Source organism: Pristis pectinata, chromosome 11 (genome assembly GCF_009764475.1).
Source record: "Pristis pectinata isolate sPriPec2 chromosome 11, sPriPec2.1.pri, whole genome shotgun sequence".
Classification (NCBI taxonomy): domain Eukaryota; kingdom Metazoa; phylum Chordata; class Chondrichthyes; order Rhinopristiformes; family Pristidae; genus Pristis; species Pristis pectinata.
In genome coordinates, this window is record NC_067415.1 from 25,585,352 (window position 1) to 25,600,713 (window position 15,362).

Sequence of the window (15,362 nt, forward strand, 5' to 3'; positions counted from 1 at the left end):
TCTCAGGGTCTCTGAACTGCTGAACATTTTCAGCAGCTGGCATTTCCCAGACAGATGGATCCTGGTCATAAGGGCTACCTTTTACTTCCCTGGCTAATCACCACCAGCTGAGCGCACAGACGGCATAACCATGTAACTACCTAAACAATAATGTAAAATATTGTGGTCACATAATGACGAGATTTTGTTGACTGTATCAGTCCAGTCACACCTTTTAATGGCTGAGATATCTCTGTATTTCCTGATGAGTGGTTCCTCACTTAAAGAACTTAGATATCTGCATAAGACACATTTTCCATGAGAGTCTCCAATCTGCAGGTATAAACAGTGGTGTGCAAATCACCTTGGTATCTTCTGAGATCATGAAATTTCTTTCAGGATTGGTATTGGTATTAGTTTATTATTGTCACTTGTACCGAGGTACAGTGAAAAACTTGTCTTGCATACTGTTCATACAGATTATTCATTACACAGTGCATTAAGGTAGTACAGGGTAAAAACAATATTAGAATGCAGAGTAAAGTGTCACAGCTACAGGAAAGTGCATTGTAGGTAGACAATAGGGTGCAAGGTCATAACAAGGTAGATTGTGAAGTCAAGAGTCCATCTCATCGTATAAGTGAACCGGTCAATAGTCTTATCACAGTGGGATAGAAGCTGTCCTTGAGCCTGGTGGTATGTCCCCTCAGGCTCCTGTATCTTCCGCACGATGGGAGAGGGGAGAACAGAGAATGACCCGGGTGGGTGGGGTCTTTGATTATGCTGGCTGCTTCATCAAGGCAGCGACAAGTATAGATGGAGTCCATGGAGGGGAGGTTGGTTTCCGTGATGTGCTGGGCTGTGTCCACAACTCTCTGCAGTTTCTTGCAGTCCCAGACAGAGTAGTTACCATACCAAGCTGTGATACATCCAGATAGGATGCCAAGGTGCATCGATAAAAGTTGGTGAGTGTCGAAGGGGACATGCCAGATTTATTTAGCCTCCTGAGGAAGGACAGGAACTAGTGAGCTTTCTTGGCTGTGGCATCTACGTGGTTGGACCAGGACAGGCTGTTGGTGATGTTCACTCCTAGAAACTTGAAGCTCTCTACCCTCTCGACCTCAGCACCATTGATGTAGACAGGTGCATGTACACCGCCCCCTTTCCTGAAGTCAATGACCAGCTCTTTTGCTTTGCTGACATTGAGGGAAAGGTTGTTGTCATGATACCATGTCACTAAGCTCTCTATCTCCTTCCTGTACTCCGACTCATTGTTATTTGAGATACAGCCTACTATGGTGGAATCATCTGCAAACTTGTAGATGGAATTAGAGCAGTATCTGGCCACACAGTCATGAGTATATAGAGAGTAGAGTAGGAGGCTGAGGATACAGCCTTGTGGGGCACCAGTGTTGAGAATAATCGTGCTGGAGGTGTTGCCTCTTATCCTCTCTGATTGCAGTCTGTTGGTCAGAAAGACAAGGATTCAGCTGCAGAGGAGGGGTCGAGTCCCAGGTCTTGGAGTTTAGTGATGAGTTTGCTTGGAATTATAGTACTGAAGACAGAGCTGAGGTCAATAAACAATAGTCTAACCTAAGTGCCTTTACTGTCCAGATGCTCCAGAGATGAGTGTAGGGCCAGTGAGATGGCATCCACTGTAGGCCTGTTTTGGCGGTAGGCAAATTGCAGTGGGTCGAGGTTTTCCAGGAGGCAGGAGTTAATACGTGCCATGACCAGCCTCTCGAAGCATTTCATGATGGTAGATGTCAGAGCCACTGGTCGGTAGTCATTAAGGCATATTATCTTGTTTTTCTTATGTGCTGGGATGATAGTGGTCTTCTTAAAACAGGTGGGAACCTCAGATTGAAGCAGGCAGAGGTTGAACATGTCTGCAAATACCCCCACCAGCAGATCAGCACAATATCTGAGCACACAGCCAGGGACGACATCCAGGCCAGATGCTTTCCTTGGTTTCATTCTCTGGAAGACTGATCTTACATCCTCGATGGTGACCACGGGTTCAGTTGCATTGGAGGCTGTCAGGGTGAGTGGTGACAAACCACTCCCCTTCTGCTCAAAATGTGCCAAGATGCTCCACTGTACAGAGTTCACTGTGGAATCAAATCCCGTTAACTTTCAAACTCCTTGCACCTTTTTCTCTGTAATAGAATTGGCATATTGTATGTGTTAGCTTTTATTGCCAGTATTCTCTCTGTTTAGTTTTGAATTAGAAAGTTAAGATAAATTTCAGAATTTCAAATAAGTTTTGCAAGTGATGGCTGTGGAAAGCAAACTATAGTATTGACATTTTTCTACTCTCAGAAAGGACAAAAAAAAAATCTTTAAAGGTTTAATATCTAGGCAAATTACACTGGTGTAAGATATCACGTAGTGTGCACCATTGGTCAGATTCTTTTCTTGTCCTCTTCAGCTCAATAGATTTTTGCACCACAACTTGTGGAAGTCCAATTCAATAAAGGGCAAAGGGGCATCCATGCCCTTAAATAAAGAGCAAGATCAATAGTATCTCCCTATTCAATGAGAATTAAGAAATGAAAGACTGATGGGGAAACAGAATGAATTAAAGTGAATGAATGGATCAAATCAAGTTCAAAAAGAAAGTTCAGAAAGTGAGAAATAATGATCGGAATAAGAGAGGGGGAAAGAGGGTAGAAGGGAAAAATCGTTAATATTTAAAATTTGACATTTTGAAAACATTGTAACAATATTTTGCAAATGAAAATCTGATTACTTTAAATTATTCTTTCTTGGTGAGAGAGATGTATCTTCCATGCATTAAATATGACATTATTACAGAAGAATTCATTGTTAACTTTCTTCAGTAATGGACAATTAATGTGCAAACCTAGCAAGTTCTTAAAAATGAGGGAAAGCTAACTGCACTGTGCAGTTTGTGCAAGTCAAACTGAATGAAATAAATGACCCAGCAATTTTTGGACATTTGCAACTTACTGTGTATGCCTTATTCCTGTCAACTTCTGGCCAATTTGCAAATTAATCTTCACCTTAGGAGTCCCTCATGTTCAAGGATGACTTGCTCCCATCAGAATCAGTGAGTTCTGAGGTCACTGATGAGATCAATGTGGAAACTGCAGCCTCTTCCACAGAAGGTGCATGAGGTACAGGGTGAGCAAGCAACTAGTTTGTGAGGTGGTGCACTGCTTCTGCCACTTATATAAGGCCTGTATGCAATGCCTGAACTTGAGGTTCTTGATACCATTCTGAATGCTCCTTCTCTTTTGAATGGTCATGGGCCAGTGATTACTAAGAGTCGGTGGATATGTCCCTTGTTTCCAAGGAGGCTTTAAGCACATCCTGAATCTTTCCTTCTGTCCACATGGTAATCTCTTCTCACAACAGGGTTTAGAACAGTGTCTGTTTCAGGAGCCTAATTTTGGGTATGCAAACAAGCTGGCCTACCCAATGGAGCTGACCGAGTGTAACTAAATGAGACCTGAACTACCCACAGAAGGACACTGGAAAGACGCCATGGATAATGTTTCCTTAAAGGTGTCCGATTTGAAGAAGAAAGCACCAGCATCAGTGTTCTTGCCTGGGCCAATATCCCCTGCACTGAGGTCTTAGATGCAAATTAACATAGCATGTATTATCAACATACAACTATTTACCAGCAAAGTTAAACCTAGTATGTATTTTCCCTGTATAGCCATATTTAAAATTATACCTCTAAAGAGAGAGGTCATAATTTACACAGTTAGTCAATGACATAACTTTAGCTTTTAAACACATAAAGAGAGAATAATTCCAAATATCAGCTTATGTGGGTATAAAAGAATATTTTGTAAAGAACTTAAAGGATGTAATTGATGACATAAAAATAATTAATGTATACTTTTATTTATTAAGCACAAGGCAGCCATTTTTGTTTGACTAATACCCCAGAAAAAGCAACACAAAAATGATATTATTTCTTTTTTTAAGTGGTATTTGTTGAGGTCCTAATACTGACCATAACACTGGGACAACACTACACTTTTCCTGTAATAATATTGCAGGATATACAAGTTCCTCTTGAACTACAAGATGGCCAGGACGTCGGTTTTAAACAGCCCAGCAGTGTTCTTGCTGATGTCCATCAAGTAACCGGCCCAGACCCTTATCTGAACATTGCAGCATGTTTGCACAATAAATTTCAAGATAGCATTTCCAAATGAAATGTATGGAAGGTAAATTAAAGGAAGAAGTTGTTAAATATATTGTAGAAATAATTAAGGGTTGAAAATTGCATTCTTTGATAAGAAGTCAGTTAATTACACCAATAATTTTACAATCAGCTACAAGAAAGAAAAATGCTTTATCTTCTAAGCTTGCAACAATTTAATTTTTTATCAACTTCTATTTAACACATTAACTTCCAACATATAACTGGAAAAGATGTGGTTGTACATTAACCAACTTCTAGTCAATCTGTTCAATGCTTTAACATCAGCCTGTCCAGATTTCATCTGCAGACATTATAAACCTCCAATTTATTTTGGTTTTGCTCCACATGAACTTTCCCTCATGGCTTTTTACAGATAGTCAAGATGGTCAGGCAGTACTGACAAGCAAAACAAAAACAGTGATTTAAAAAAGAAACACACCATCTCTTGATCTGACACTGGCAGTTAACTGGTCAAATAATGGCACTATGCTGGGTAGTTTAGAAATAGCATCTAAGTGTGCTACAGCCAAGGTGAAGGGAAAGGCTAATCAAAATTCCAGATTACGAAAGGGCAAGACCACGAGCTTGCCGCAGTTGATTTGAATGAGGACTTTAGCAGGGCACGCCACAGACAAAGACCATCGTAATGCATGCACAATGAAATGCTTATTACATTGGCAGATCTGCCTGAAAACAAGTGTCACAATCAAGGAAAATGGGGACATCAGCTCAAACTTGTCGAAGGATTTTTAGAGAGCCTGAAGCTAATCTTTTCCACAATAGAAATGGTGACCAGCCTAATCTCAACCTTCCCTGACACAACTATCATGTAGGATTTGAAGGCCAATAACTCACAGCAGTATGATCAGAAGCCATCAAATTTTTCCGGTGCTACAGTGAAAACTCGGACACAGATATACATACTGTAGCCATCATGATTTAGAAGGACTTTGTGGGTAACATTGTACCCCAGAAATCTGTCCTCCAATACACTGCCAGCATTGTTGAGATGCTGCCCAGGGGAGAAAGTATAAGCTCTATGGAGCATGAATTAGCTGTCTTCCTTGGCCAAGCATTAGTGAATCCACTCCACCAATGTCCTTGCCAGTGCCTGTCAATTATCTATCCCAGAATCCTGCTGTTCATGAAAAGACACCAATGTTTGAAACTGAAGTCACCTCAGTTCAGAACTTCCTCTGGTCATCCTTCAACAATCTGGCTAGGTGTTCTCCTTGACTACATATATATGGACTCAACCACATAACTGGATTGTTGAAATCCAATTCGCCAGCACTAGTTCAACTCAGTGTTGTAAAAGGTTTGGTGTTACCAAAGTTCTGTTCTTTATACTTCCAGCTTGTTCATTCGACACATGAATTTTCCATTCACTTTGTAGGGTGGAGCAAAAGAAAATCAAAAAACTGCAGATGCTGGAAATCTAAAATAAAAACTGACTTGCTGGAAACACTCAGCAGGTCAGGCAGCATTTGTGGAAAAGAGAAACAATGTTTCAGATCTGTAACACTTCCTCAAAACTAGGAAAGGAATTTCACCAGCAGAAACTTCCCCTCCCCTTTCAACATTTCGAAGGGATCACTCTGTTCATGACTTCCTGGTCTGCTCTTCTTTACCCATCTACCACTCCCCAACTAATATAGCACTCTCCCTTGCAACCTCTCAAGATGCAACAGCTGTCCTTCCACCTCTGCTCTTCTGACCACCCAGGGGCCCAAACAATCTTTTCAAGTAAAGCAGCAATTCATTTGCACTTCTTCCAATCCAGTATACTGCATTTGGTGTTCACAATGTGGCCTCCTCTACTTCGGAGAAACTAAGCACAGATTGGGTGATCACTTTGTAGAGCGCCTGTGTTCAGTCCACAGGAGTGACCCTGAGCTTCTGGTTATCTGCCACTTTATTTCACCATCCCGCTCCAACCTGTCTGTCTGTGGCCTCCTGCACTGTTACAATGACATCCAACGCAAGCTTGAGAAACAGCGCTTCATCTTCCATTTGGGCAAAATGCAGCCTTTAGGACTCAATAATGAATTCTCCAGCTTTACATAACTTACTTTTCCTTTCAGTCCTTTATCAGAACTGGCTCTGTTTTTTCTTTCTTTTTGTATAATCTGGACGGCTGGGCATGTCCCGTAATCATACCATTAGCTACATGTTACAGAGACAAAGAAACTTAACTGTTACTTGACGGCTTCATTAAGTCATTTGGTCTCATCCTATCAGAAATATTCCCTTTGTTCTTACGATCTTTACCACATCTTCTCTGTGACCTAAAATTAACTTGTTTTCTCTCTTTCCCAGTTCTGATGAAGCACTACAGATATGAAATGTTAACTGTTTTTCTTGCCACAGATGCAGCATGACCTGCTGCGCATTTCAGTTTTTCAATCATTCTGAAAAATGTTTGTGATTCGGGAACAAAATAGGAAGCAAGTCAATATGTGTTCTATGTACTTATGTAGTCTTATATTACAGCCTGACTGAGAGGCGAGGAGAGAGCCTGCACTGGTGTCAGTAACAAAAGGAAAAAAGCATTGTAAGAACTTGTATGGCTGCATTTTACTAAGAGATATGGAGCCTAGATGTTAAATAAAGCAGCTTGTCTTTATTCTTTCTCCAATGATCATTCTTCATAAATGAGCTGAATTAACAGACTAATCAGCTGATCTGAGCAGCTCATTCAACAAAGTAACCAATACATTAGACCTTGTTGTTGTCATCACATAACATGCTGATAATCACCTATTTTGGTTTCAGCATCTTACTTGTCGAAACTCATAGATGAAAATCAATTGTTACTAGGTTTTTGTTTAACTTTTATAGTAATTGTTTTTAAAATTTGTAATTGTTGTTCCCATTTCCACCACCCAATCTCTTTACAGTGGCTCTGGAGATTGAATATTTCAGCATGTGGTATGAAATTATTAAGAATTTTGGGTAATTAAGAATTCTTATCCATAGCATATAGAGGCGTTCACTGATCAGTAGCACACTACAGGAGCTGGAAAGTAATGCCATTGAAGAGAGCCTGCAGTAATGCAGAGCAGAAGTGTAGGGATGCATCAGTTTAAACTCAACAGATGCAGCATTTTCACTATGAATTTGAGAACAGCAGAATAACAGCAGAGTGAACTTTAACTTATAAAAGGGATTTGAGAATTACACGTTAGTTCAAAGGGCAATGTTGTGTTACAACATGACCATTCTATCATGATTTAACTTGTATTAAATTATAAAACCTCAACTGCCAAATGCCAAACTGCTCTGAATCTTCTCTGTTTTAAAGAACTATTAAAAATAGCATAACAACATTACTTTGCCCCTTATTGATAGCAGCAGCATTTATTCAGCAGATCCTATGGATAAACTGTTTAGTACAGGCCCCCAAGGAACATTGAGTTCCTAGTTTAGTTAGTTTATATTGGAGTTTCCAAATAGTTTTTATTGGAGTTTTCAAATAATAAGCTATCTGCTGATTCTCAAGAAACGAGATAGAAGAAAACTAACATAGAAATTGGATCACATAGCTCTGTTTATTTTAATGCTGTACATTTGAAAATGTCCTTAGGATAAAGTGAAACACTTATAATCACCATTTTTGGATCATTTTGCATTCACACCTAAAATTTGAGACAAACATCAAGCATGAACTTTGTCCTGGAAAGGACCATTGCTAATCACTCCCAGGACAAAATTTTCATTCCCAAGTCCCAAAACGGTATCCCACAAAGTTCTATACTGAACTTTCATCTTTTAGGCTACCCAACCCCTTCAAACACAGTATCAATCCTGCACAACACTACCCCACCCCTTCAACCAAGCTGTGAATTTCAAACTGATCCTGACAGCCCCAGCCACTGATCTGGCCCCTGATTCCAGCCAACTCTCCAGGAGGCACTCATCCCCTGTAGTCCCAGTATTTCAATGTCACATTCCTATGAGGCCCTAGCCTTCCAATGCTCTGATCACACAAGGCTCTCATAACTAGGCCTCAATCATCTCTTGCCCCATTCCCACAAGACTACAACTCTCTGATGCCCCCCAGTCACCCTGTAGTTTTGATCACAATCCTTCCACACCACTGCCTCGACTAGCAACTTCTCATCCATATATCATGCCTATAATGGCACACTCCAATTCCTAGGACGTAATCACAAATTGCAGAAAGGTAAGTTTTTGCATGTTCTTTTAAAATAATTCCTCTATAGCTTCCGTTTTAACTGTTACTGCCGTTCAAGTATATAGAACACTACTGCAAATAATGAAAAATTCTCAGTAATACTGCATGGAAAGAACTACACTCACGGCATGTGTGTGGCAAGTCACGTCTGACAAATAAAGCAAAACAGAAAAGTAGCATAGTGTAACCTACAGCATAATTAACTGTTCTGTATATTGATGCAAAAAAGGATGGAAAATAAAACAGCCTGATGTCCCTATTCAGCATAAATTATATGACTATGGCCATTACAAAACAGGTCACAAACTGGACATAACTGGTACATAAATATTCTAGATTATAAAGCCCTTACAAAAAATAGTGGGAGAGGGCCAAACATGAAACAGCCACATTATAACCTCTATGGTGCTCATAAAATACCAACTATAGCTTACTGGATTGCTCCTTTGCCTCTTGGTCAATGGCTGCAGATTCAAGGCTCCTTCCAGCGACTTGAGCACAAGAGACAAGTGATATTCCTGTATAGTTCTGAGGGAGTATTGGATAAATATTAAACCAAGGTCTTTTTTGGTATCTAAGGTTAAAGATCCCCTAGTATTAATTGGAAGAACAATGCCAGTATTTAAACAGCATCACTGAAGTTCACATATTCTGTCGCAATCACATTGCTTTTATGTGACCTTGCTGTATACAAGTTGGCTGCCATGCTTTTTACGATGTTTTTTCATTGGCTGCAAAAAGCACTTTGGGATGTTCTGAGGTTCCAAGGCGCTTCAGCAGTCTTGGAAATTATGTATTTCATTGTTCTCTAATTCCTATCCTCCAACGCACAGTTTAAAAGGGCAGTCCTCACTTAGTTTCACATTTATTCCTCCAAAAATAGGCTCCAGTAAAGGCTATTCCTACACAGCATTATCTACTTAATGCTTCATCTGTAGAATGCCTAACAGGGATACAATGCAAAGACTTGACTTCATATTCCATATGTTCATTCCTGATATTACCTTTCTCATCCCATCACTGAATTTTTACTGTGAGTCTCATTGTCCATCATCCAGTCCTGAGAGAGCCACAGGTTGCTCCAACTAAATACTGTCTTTTTATCATCAGTCCCCACCATAAACTCCATGCACTCTTTCTTTGGCTCAGTTATCAGAATACAGTTCTATGAGGAACTTTCAGATCTGATCCCAACCTTTAAGTGTTATAAAAATGCAAGCTTGTGTTTGCCATTTCTAAAAGGTTGCAGCTTAACATGTCCACATTTGTTGAACAAAATTAATTTTGAGCAAGAATACTTTTACATTATTTTCTATGCAATAAAAGTGAAGAACATCTGGAATTATCTTAAAGTGTTCAGCTGGCAGATATACACAATATACACACAAATATGATCAACTGAAGTCAGTCAAAAAGGCAAAGTGAAAAATGAAATGAGCCTAGAAAATGGATCAGGTGGTGCTCTTTCAAGCACTTTGCACTAAAAATTCAATTCTACCTGTGGTAAATCTCAAAGGCAATTATTTCCAGTTGAAATTCCACCGTGAAAAATTGTAGCTTACATTTTTAGTCGTGATGCACTTTAATTTGTCTGAGCTTTTCCCAGCATGAGACATACAGCTAATGTCATCACTAGTCATGTATCACACATTTCACTGCTCTAACATACAACTCAAAGGTCAAACTCAGAGGTCAAAGCTCAACACAACAACTGTTGTGGAGCAATCTCAATAAGTTTTTACTTTTTTCTCTACTTATAGGGATACTCTGCTAACATCTTGAAATGTAACAGAGCAGCCTCAGAATTGAAGGGCTGTAACTGAGTGATTTTCTTTCCAGCATTTAGCTGCTGAGATGCTCATTCAAAGGTGCATCAGAGGCAGCACTCCATTATAGAGTGCTTTGGTACAGGTGCAGCAGGTACTCAGGAGGGTTGGGCTTGATTTCTTCTAAGTAAAAATCATATCTGCAAATTACTTATTTTACTCCACGATATGCACATTTTGTGTTGTGGACTCAACATATTTAGTAGATTAAATTGTTCCAAATTTTTAATAAGTTTCCAATGACAGTATCTGATAATAAAATTGTATTTTGTCAAAACAAAATAACATACGATTAAACCCATGACTTAATCACCAAATATCACAATCACCTTTACCATACATTCTCTCTGCATTACTTGGGGGTACTTACTATGGTATTATGGGAATGATTGTCCAAGCTCCTTCATGCTTGCTCAATTCATGAATAAACAGCACCGTAGGCAAATACTAAGAGAGAGAAAGATGAACATATCTGAAGTAGAAAAGCATTTCAGAGACACAAGATATTCTGCAGATGCTGGAATCTGGAGCAACACACACAAACTGTGCTGAAGGAACTCAGCAGGTCAGATAGCATCAATGGAGGGAAATAAACAGTCAACATTTCGTGCCGAGACCCTTCCCCTGATGCTGCCTGACCTGCTGAGATCCTCCAGCACTTTTTGAGTAGAAAAGCATTTCAGTTTTTTCCTCATGAAAGTCACAACATTTCCATTTAAATGTCATTCCTGCTGTTCTTTGGCTGACTTAAAATATGAACACATCACATGACTGACAGATTGATGATGTGCAAACTTTGGCCTTGGAAACTCAAATGTAAGTATTCCTCTGTAATTCTGGCACATAAAGTAATCCTAATAATTTTATTTTTGAATTCCTCCAGGATCACATCCTCATCTCAGGAAACTCTTACAAGCCTGCCCTAATCCTTAAATGCTAAGTCTCTACAAGATCTGCTTTTTTGGTTTGCACCATCCTAACTTTTCTTCCACACAGCCCCATCCCTCCCCCCATCAAGCCAATTTGTGACAGGGCAATATGAGTCTCAAATATCTCTGGAATTCAATCCCTAAAACTCTTCATCACTCTTAAAAACTCTTTGAAACCAATTTCTTCAACAAAGCTTTCTATTGCCCAGCTAAAGTCCCCCTTTCTTACTTTATCATCTGTTTTTGCTCTCTGCGAAGAATCATAACAGCTTTCTTAATAATTGTTCCACACCAATACATAATATTGTCAAAAAGTAATTGGAGAATTTGATACAATTGTTGCCTGATGAAAGCATGCTTTTTTAAACATAAATCTGTAGAAAAATCATTATTTTTGTTATAACAATATAGCATCCAAAGCATTACAATTATTGCCCAACGTCATCATTAGTTGAACATTGCACCATTATTACCACTCCAGATTATCGTTGAATAGTTCAACTCAAAACGATAATAATGGACATCATAAGGCATACAAATGAATAACGAAATTCTCTGAATCAGTACCCAACATTTCTGAATGTTCTTCAGAATAGGTAATGGAATTAATTAAAGATCAATGAGGAAGCAACAAAGACTTCCAAAAGCTTGTTAATTTTTTCAACCAAAGATTTTCTCTAGAAATATTCTGGTAATGAACACTGGCTTGGAATCAGCCTTTCCAGCTGCAAACAACAAAGAATCAGTGAACTGATGTGAACTTTAACTTCCTACCTGCGATTTTCACTATGTAAAAAACAAAATATTAAGATTTGCTTAGTCACGTATAATTGAGTCTTTATTTGTGCATTAGGTCATGATTACTTTTGAGCTATCACTCTGCCTGTGAAATACTAACATTACGATTATGGTGTCTCACTTCTTCAGAATAATATCTGAAAATATGATCTTTTCAAAAAAAAAGATTTTCAAGTTTGTAATAGGCCAGATCATATTGCCTGTAGCAGCACATGACCTCTTTCACCAAGTATTTTGCTTTAATAATTAAGTAAAACAAGTTAAACATGGTTTTAAATTAATTTATTTTTAACATATCTATTAACTTCATTTAGTTATTTAAATTATTTTAATAGTTTTGCCTGTTTCTAGACTTTTCCTTTCATCAGAGACATTTAGAAACATTGGAGCTGTCAGAACACCATTAGAGTATCTTGGTCTGTGCTGACTGTGGAGTGGTTGCTATTTATGGGCAGCTCCATCTCTTGAAAGCCAGCAGGACTTCTAGAGCTGCATGGCCACCTCTCTGTACAAATATTAAAATGTCAATTTACTTCTAGATTTGTACTTCCTGTTTTGCTGTCTGTGAGAAATCTTCAGGTTTTGAGTAAATTAGGAGCTCAAAGAAATTAACATTAGTGGAAAAACTGGCATTGAAACTGAAAAATGATAAATCCCCAAGAACTGGTGAAGGGTTTAAAGGTGAATGCCCTGGTTGACATTCTCCAAAGTTCCACAGACTGGAAGTGAGCAAATGTAACCCCATTATTTATATGCCTGCATGTGATAGAGTGAGAGAGAGAATGCAGAAAAACAGGGAATCAAGGGCCGTTTAGCCTGACATTAGTAGTGGGGAAATTCTAAAATCTATTACGAAAGAAGTGATAAGAGTGAACTTTGAAAATCAAAATAGGACTGGGCAGACTCAATGTAGATTTGTGAAAAGGAGATCACATTTGAAAAATCTGTTGGAATATGGTTACCATTGTAATTAACAGAATAGATAATAACCAACCAGTTGATGTGATTTATTTGGACTTTAAGAATTGCTTCAATAAGTTGCTACACAAGAGATAAAATGAGAAAAAATTCTCATTTTATTGGGGGTAATATACTGGCATGAATTGAGGATTGGTTAACAGACAGAAAACAGAGAGCAAGAATAAATAGGTCATTTTCAAATTGGGAGGCCATGACCTGCAGGGTGTCGCAAGGACAGGTGGTAGGGCTTCAGCAGGCCACAATCTAAACCAATGATTTGGATGAAGGAATGAATCAAGTAATGAACTAAATTAAGATCAGCAATTAGTGCACAAAGTGGTACTAAGGTAAAAGATCAGTCACGATCACATTGAATAGACAAACAGGTATGAGAGGAATTATAACCTACTTCTGCTTCTATTTCATATGTTTTACAGAAGGGTTAACATAGCTTATTGAGGTGAAACAGGTCTATAAAGCCCGTGATCACCTTTCCTGATTTGATAAGGTCATTAACAACTTTCGCAATGAACTCAAGAACATGGTACAGTGCTCCTACTGCAAGCCTCTGTGATTCCCTCAAGCTACACAGTCTTTCTAGTAAGCTCCTTCTTCCATCTAACAGGAAATAAATTCTTTGAGGCCCTTAGAGTCCCCTATCAATCAAGGAGCCACTAATTCTACTGGAAATCTTGGTTTATTTACACCCAATTTTCTTTTTCTGTTGTGCAACAGCTCCATAATTTTTCATATACTCTCTTATACTCTGAGTCACAGATTCATAAGAGTTGTACAGCACAGATAGGCCCTTCAGCCCAGCACATCCATGACAAACTTCTTCCCCATCTGCACTATTCCCATTTGCCCGCATTAGGTCCGTATCCATGCCTTTCCTATTCAAGTGCTTGTCTAAATATCTTGTACATGTAGTGATTGTATCTGATTCCATGGCCTCCTCTGGCAGTGCATTCCAGATATCTCTGCGTAAAATAAACTTTCCCCTCAGATCCTCATTAAAACTCTTTCCTCCCACCTTAAACCCTCTGTCCGATTCTTAATTCTCATGTTCACAATATTCTTTGTATAGTAGAGCTGAAATTACATCATTGGCCACAAAATCCTGAAATAGTGTCAGTGTTTGGTTTAAAATGCCACTACTTCCTGCAGAAATGTCCACATTTCAAACACACAAAGAAATCCACACTATCCCAGTATTTAGTCATGTTAACATTCAGGCTGTTAATCTTGTTTCACTTTGCAAGGATACCCAATCTTGTATGGTTTTCCAATATCTTCTGTTTTTCAACTGGATAGAGACAAAAGTCCAAACACCAACTTTGATCATTATTAACCTAACTTGTCCAGAGATGGGGAGGAGGGGAAGAAATGGGTAGAGTGGGAGAGTTAGGGGCCAGAAACATAGAGTTATTTAGAATTTTTTTTTCTCAGGTGCTCACCCAGATTGCCAGTCAAACTTTCTCAACTGCACCTCCATGGCCTCCATCATTATAAATGTGACAACCGAGAATTAGAAAAAATGGGTCCTTTTTAGACTAAAACAAGGTTGCTAGTGGAGTACCGCAGGGATCAGTTCTTGGTTCGCAATTGTTCACTATTTACATTAATGACTTGAAGGAAAGGTGTAAGGTTTCCAAATTTGCTCATGATGCGAAAATAGGTGGAAGGGCATGTGATAAGGATACAGTGATTCAGGATATAGATAGATTGAGTGAGTGGGCAAAAGACTAGCAAATGAGGTTTAATGTGGGGAAGTGTGAAGTCATCCACTTCAGTAAGAGAAATCAAAAGGAAGATTATTATCTAAATTGAGAGTGAGCACAGCATTGATCAACCATATTAAATGGTGGGAGAGGCTTGGTGGGTGAGGATGGTGGGGGGAAGGGTGTCCTGATGGCCAACTCCGGCTCCTATTTTCTTGTGTTCTTGCACTATTGTTAAGTTGCCCTCCAGGTCACACACCTGGCCTGACTCGGACATAATGCTACTATTTCAACATTGCCACTGGTATAAATTCTGAGAATTCCCTACCTCAAAATATTGTATCGCCACTATCATCATAAACTCTGAGACACATTAAGGAGAAGACCCATCACGAGGGGGAAACCAGATCAGTGGAAAAAAATGCTTCTTTGCAAGTGCTTCCCAAGAAATAAAATGGCAGTGTAGCAGGAGCCTAGTTGGTTTGGTTTTGTTTTGTTGTGAAATTGTTTTGTTGTGAAATTTTTTTGGTGTGTTTTTTTCTTTTGATACACATATAAATGAATGGTCAAATTTGTAATCGCTACAATATGTACTATTATATGGCAAATCAGTTAATGTGCTAACCCCTGCTATCGTTTTACATTATTAAACCATTTGCACATCACATAATTCCACGCAGTTTTTTGATCCCCAAGTCTCTGATCCTGGGTGGAGGCTTGTTTGCAGAAGCAATTTGGGATTCTGCACTCAAGTGGAAAATATTA

The 15,362-nt window shown here is 38.9% G+C and overlaps 1 protein-coding gene across 2 annotated transcripts in view; it reads right to left on the bottom strand.

The window, feature by feature from the left end:
* b3glcta (beta 3-glucosyltransferase a) overlaps positions 1 to 15,362 on the bottom strand; it is a 141,829-nt gene that overhangs the window by 81,959 nt on the left and 44,508 nt on the right. For both annotated transcript variants that reach the window (XM_052026306.1, XM_052026307.1), the window contains one exon: positions 10,560 to 10,636. In XM_052026306.1, the coding sequence (XP_051882266.1) occupies positions 10,560 to 10,636 (77 nt within the window). The remainder of the gene's footprint in view (positions 1 to 10,559; positions 10,637 to 15,362) is intronic.